This window comes from Procambarus clarkii, chromosome 16 (genome assembly GCF_040958095.1).
Source record: "Procambarus clarkii isolate CNS0578487 chromosome 16, FALCON_Pclarkii_2.0, whole genome shotgun sequence".
NCBI classification, from domain to species: Eukaryota; Metazoa; Arthropoda; class Malacostraca; order Decapoda; family Cambaridae; genus Procambarus; species Procambarus clarkii.
In genome coordinates, this window is record NC_091165.1 from 23,680,397 (window position 1) to 23,686,769 (window position 6,373).

The window sequence follows — 6,373 nt, forward strand, 5'->3', positions numbered from 1 at the left end:
TGAAACTACTGCTGTCGAGAAGGTAAAAGATTATCCTCAGTGCCATAAGCTTTCAACCTTCCTGGCTGGTTAGGTTTGGCCCCCATGACTTTTGTTGGTCACTGTAGAATCAAACGTCACCCCCCCCCTCAAGATATCGAATTCTACAGTGAGCACAATTTGTTGCCCACCCACCTGCAAGTCATGCAGATGCTGGTCGCAATATTACGCTATCTGGATATCCTCGTTATTTGTTTCCTCAGCCATTAAAGTGACCTAGCCATAGCCTACTGTAGGTAGAGATTGGTAGCTGAGATGATTAATGATTCTCTTATCAGTTGGAACTTTCTCTCATTTGCATGTTAGACTTAGAGAAAAGTTATCACTATAAGCTTGACTGAAGTCATCACTATAACCTTGACTGAAGTCATCACTATAACCTTGACTGAAGTCATCACTATAACCTTGACTGAAGTCATCACTATAACCTTGACTGAAGTCATCACTATAACCTTGACTGAAGTCATCACTATAACCTTGACTGAAGTCATCACTATAACCTTGACTGAAGTCATCACTATAACCTTGACTGAAGTCATCACTATAACCTTGACTGAAGTCATCACTATAAGCTTGACTGAAGTCATCACTATAACCTTGACTGAAGTCATCATTATAACCTTGACTGAAGTCATCACTATAAGCTTGACTGAGCTTCAGGGATGACGACACAGCTAGAGACAAAAGCAAAAACAACTACATGAAATCAAATACTTTATACATTAATGGTTGTACATTTATAATTGAGTTTACACAAAAAATTAGTAGATCATTTACATAAGAGAAATTTATAATATAACTCGTATTAATTAGAATTATATTCTGCAAAATACAGATTTAGATTTATATGTTGGAGGATTATTTCTCAGTGATTTGTTCAAATCTTTAGAGCAGTGGCAGGAGTGAACAGTTGCTGCTAGAGTGAACAGGTGAACAGTTGTTGCTAGAGTCAACATGTGAACAGTTGTTGCTAGAGTGAACAGGTGAACAGTTGTTGCTAGAGTCAACAGGTGAACAGTTGCTGCTAGAGTGAACAGGTGAACAGTTGCTGCTAGAGTGAACAGGTGAACAGTTGCTGCTAGAGTGAACAGGTGAACAGTTGCTGCTTGAGTGAACAGGTGAACAGTTGCTGCTAGAGTGAACAGGTGAACAGTTGCTGCTAGCGTGAACAGGTAAACAGCCGTTATAAAAAATACAGCTTGCAATTAGAGTGGCGAGACACACATTGGAAAACATATATATTTTATAAAATTAGATATAGCTATATCAATAAATTAAAATGTGTCTGTTCCTTTGTTCGACGCTTGGGGGCTAGACTCAGAAAATTTTTAACAGGAGAGAGAGAGAGAGAGAGAGAGATACACATATATATATATATATATATATATATATATATATATATATATATATATATATATATATGTCGTACCTAGTAGCCAGAACTCACTTTTTGGCCTACTATGCATGGCCCGATTTGCCTAATAAGCCAAGTTTTCCTGAATTAATATATTTTTTCTATTTTTTTTCTTATGAAATGATAAAGCTACCCATTTCATTATGTATGAGGTCAATTTTTTTTTATTGGAGTTAAAATTAACGTAGATATATGACCGAACCTAACCAACCCTACCTAACCTAACCTAACCTATCTTTATAGGTTAGGTTTGGTTAGGTAGCCGAAAAAGTTAGGTTAGGTTAGGTAGGTTAGGTAGTCGAAAAACAATTAATTCATGAAAACTTGGCTTATTAGGCAAATCGGGCCATGCATAGTAGGCCAAAAAGTGAGTTCTGGCTACTAGGTACGACATATATATATATATATATATATATATATATATATATATATATATATATATATATATATATATATATATATATATATATATATATATATTAGTATATTTTGGTACCAGTCTTTCCTGTAGACATATATTATTAAATATGACCGAAAAAGTAAGATTAATAATTCTAACACGAATTTTCTCTATCTTTCGTACATTTCTTTTCACTGTTGGTGGTAATTCAAAAATCAATTCTCCAAAATTCATTTTTATTTCTAGTCTGACGCGACACTTGAGCGCGTTTCGTAAAACTTATTACATTTTCAAAGACTTTAGCTTACACATACACAACTGAATAGAACTTACACATCTCCGATTTGTTTATATCTACATTTTGAGTGAGGTGGATGGGGTGAGGTGGCATTAATAGGGTATTAATTTCATCAACACAAGACAGAACACGAAACAATGGGTATTGAATGAAAGTGATTGTAGAAAGCCTATTGGTCCATATTTCTTGATGCTTCTATATTGGAGCGGAGTCTTGAGGTGGGTAGAATATAGTTGTGCATTAATTGGCTGTTGATTGCTGGTGTTGACTTTTTAATGTGTAGTGCCTCGCAAACGTCAAGCCGCCTGCTATCGCTGTATCTATCGATGATTTCTGTGTTGTTTACTAGAATTTCTCTGGCGATGGTTTGGTTGTGGGAAGAGATTATATGTTCCTTAATGGAGCCCTGTTGCTTATGCATCGTTAAACGCCTAGAGAGAGATGTTGTTGTCTTGCCTATATACTGGGTTTTTTGGAGCTTACAGTCCCCAAGAGGGCATTTGAAGGCATAGACGACGTTGGTCTCTTTTAAAGCGTTCTGCTTTGTGTCTGGAGAGTTTCTCATGAGTTGGCTGGCCGTTTTTCTGGTTTTATTGTAAATCGTCAGTTGTATCCTCTGATTTTTGTCTGTAGGGATAACGTTTCTATTAACAATATCTTTCAGGATCCTTTCCTCCGTTTTATGAGCTGTGGAAAAGAAGTTCCTGTAAAATAGTCTAATAGGGGGTATAGGTGTTGTGTTAGTTGTCTCTTCAATATACGAAAGATAGAGAAAATTCGTGTTAGAATTATTAATCTTACTTTTTCGGTCATATTTAATAATATATATATATATATATATATATATATATATATATATATATATATATATATATATATATATATATATATATATATATATATATATATATATATATATATGTTTTGCTTCACTAAAGGTACTCATGAAAGTAGTTCCTTCTTGAAGGGAGCCGTTTATTAGTGGTAGCAGTTAGGCTGAGATTCCAAGTGCTTGAAGCCTTGACAGCAGTAGTCAACGAAGGCCGTCACACCTTGTCAAGGGCACCTGCATGATCCACAGCAGCAACAACAACACAGTTCATCTTGGTTTCATCCAGTGACTGACGCCACATACTGGAGAGCCTCGACTAGTGAGCCCAAACAGAGCGGCCACTCCTGGAGAGACCTCTACTGGCGACCACTGGGTAACACACGATGGAACTATGTCTAATCATATCAACATATGGATAATGGCTGAGTAATATGAACAAATATGTCTAATCCATTATGTTCTTTCTATATTTCCCTCCTCACATTCTATCTCCCTTCAATCGTTGATTTCCTTCATCCTCTATTCCTCTTTTCTCTCTCTTCTTAATCTCCCTTACTCATTTCTACCCTCCACTATATTATTTCCCCGAATCTCCTTCCACCCCTTCCCTCCCAATGCCCTTCTCCCTCCCTTCCCCTCCATCTTCCTCTCTCCCTTCCCCTCCATCTTCCTCCCTCCCTTCCCCTCCATCTTCCTCCCTCCCTTCCCCTCCATCTCCCTCCTTCCCTCCTCCTGGTTCTCCACTTTAGACCTCCATTTAACCGTGATAGAAAACACTTTGAGAATGGGTCTTCCCTCCCCCCCTCTCCCTCCCTCCCTCCCTCACCTCTTATACGATAATTACCAAATTAACCTGGTTGGGGTGAGACAGGTAACCTGCTGTACCCCCCTTCACCCCTCCCACACTCTACTACCCTCCCCCACCCCCTCCCACACTCCACTACCCTCCCCCGCCCCCTCCCACACTCCACTACCCTCCCTCACCCCCCCCCTCCCACACTCCACTACCCTCCATCACCCCCTCCCACTCTCCACTACCCTCCCTCAACCCCCCCTCCCCGCCTCAGTCCCCCTACGATTAGTTAATTAAATTATTTAACAATGGTTACCGTAATTCGTGCTTGATGTGGCAATTATGTCAGGTGAAGGTGAGTGGTGGTACCTGGTGATGGTGATGGTGAAGGTGAGTGGTGGTACCTGGTGAAGGTGAGTGGTGGTACCTGGTGATGGTGAGTGGTGGTACCTGGTGATGGTGGTGAAGGTGAGTGGTGGTACCTGGTGATGGTGGTGAAGGTGAGTGGTGGTACCTGGTGATGGTGGTGAAGGTGAGTGGTGGTACCTGGTGATGGTGAAGGTGAGTGGTGGTACCTTGTGATGGTGAAGGTGAGTGCTGGTACCTGGTGATGGTGAAGGTGAGTGCTGGTACCTGGTGATGGTGAGGAAGGTGAGTGGTGGTACCTGGTGATGGTGAGGAAGGTGAGTGGTGGTACCTGGTGATGGTGAGGAAGGTGTATATGAACCAGACGAAGCATAGGAAACTGTAGTCAAGTCTTGACACTGGGGACCGACCTATAAGTGATACCAAGAGGGCTGAACACTTATGTCGGCTCCAAGTCATAATTTTAATTTAAACTTTACAAATTGGAAGCTTGTCTGATCAGATCGTATGTGTGTGTGTGTGTGTGTGTGTGTGTGTGTGTGTGTGTGTGTGTGTGTGTGTGTGTGTGTGTGTGTGTGTGTGTGTGTGTGGTATTAACGAAATGAAACACAGACAAAGTATTCTTCAAAATTATAACTTATGATGCAGTCTCCACAATAATTACAATTAAACAAACTTTTTGCATTAAACGCGATAAAGTTTTACTAATAACGTGATTAAAAAAAATTATAAATGCAGGACAAAGCAGACCCGTTGTCGTTTAAAGTTACTATGACAAACACAGCAGACAACCCACAACACCTCTCATAAACACATGAATACAAAATACACATAATTGTAGTAACTCATACTAACACAGGTTATTTTCCACCTCGTGGTAGCAGGATAACAGGTGATTTACAGATGTTTTGACACCTGCTACGGCTGCCTGAGAATTAATACTTGGCGGGAGAGTATTTACAGGAAATGAAAGAATATATTACTGTGGGGGTCTGTCCTAGGAGTGGGATATATTAGTAATATGTCCTAGGAGTGGAGTATATCTCCGTGTCAAAATGTAGAGACCCACAATGTTCAGAGAGGGAAATAAAGAACCAGAGTGGATGAAGAGATATTTCACATTTATGTCTAACTGTTGTGTCACGGTAAAATCTCTAGGAAGAGATTCTGCCTGCTCCATCATCACCTATTCTACATTACCACGTATATATATATTCAAGGACTGCAGCCACAAGAGCAACAACAACTACTTTCCAGACGTCTAGACAGAACCACCAGTCTCCCCCGTACACCACGGCCCGTCACCCCCCTACACCACGGCCCGTCACCCCCCTACACCAAGGCCCGTCACCCCACCTCACCTGGTCGCCGGGAGCTCAAGCCATCGGCCGAAACAAGCAGTTAACGTGAGCCGGTTCATGGTTATCAACGACTACCAGCGCCACCTGGACGGCCGCCGTTCCATATAAATATGGTTACCTAGCCCACCAAGATCACGGGGGAGACATCTCCCGTCACGCAGGGTGCAGTCGCACCTCTACAGATCTCCAGTATCAGCTAATGATACTGGTAATGGCTCCAAAAGGGCCACCACTTACGGGCTATTCATGCCCGTGCTACTTTTTGGGTGGCTTAATCTTGATCAATCAATCACCACCACGATTCAGATTACTCCTGAGTGTTCTACTGAGTAGACCTGTTGACATATTTCGGTGTGGAAACAGGTTTATGCCGTCTAGCTCATAGTATTCTAGCACCATATTTTATTTGCACATTACCGTAACGTAAATTTGATTATTCATCTTGTTTGTTTTGCACACTTTGTATTAGAGCCAAGCCTGGATATTATTTTATGTTTTGTAATTTGTTTAACATCATTTTTTTCAAAGTAAAGTATTTTTAAATGTTTTTTCCCTCTGTCTTATCCTACAGATACCTCACCGTGAAGATAACTTGCAGTTTAATTTTTTTTTCCTGTTTTTAGCTTTTGTTTTATGTGACTGGCATTCCATCTGCCTAGAGAGAGACTGCATTAACACCTATTTTTCTCGTCATAGTTGATATCCAGTGGCGGCGGAGAGTGGGTAAATATTATCCTTTTTAATTTTTAAACATTTTAAATCCGACTTAATGTGGATGCAAAGTGGAAGTCAATCCTTTATGTGTGTCGCCCGAGTCCACGGACACGATTTAATAGGTGGGAGAGTTGAGAGGATTGATTCCATTATGAA

General features: G+C 40.5%; 1 protein-coding gene across 1 annotated transcript in view; it reads right to left on the minus strand.

Annotated features, from left to right (window-relative positions):
* Positions 1–330: 330 nt before the first annotated feature.
* The window catches only part of LOC138365294 (uncharacterized), a 22,757-nt gene continuing 16,714 nt past the window's right edge, over positions 331–6,373 (minus strand). The window contains exon 3 of the mRNA XM_069325577.1: positions 331–713. Within this exon, the coding sequence (XP_069181678.1) occupies positions 331–713 (383 nt within the window). The remainder of the gene's footprint in view (positions 714–6,373) is intronic.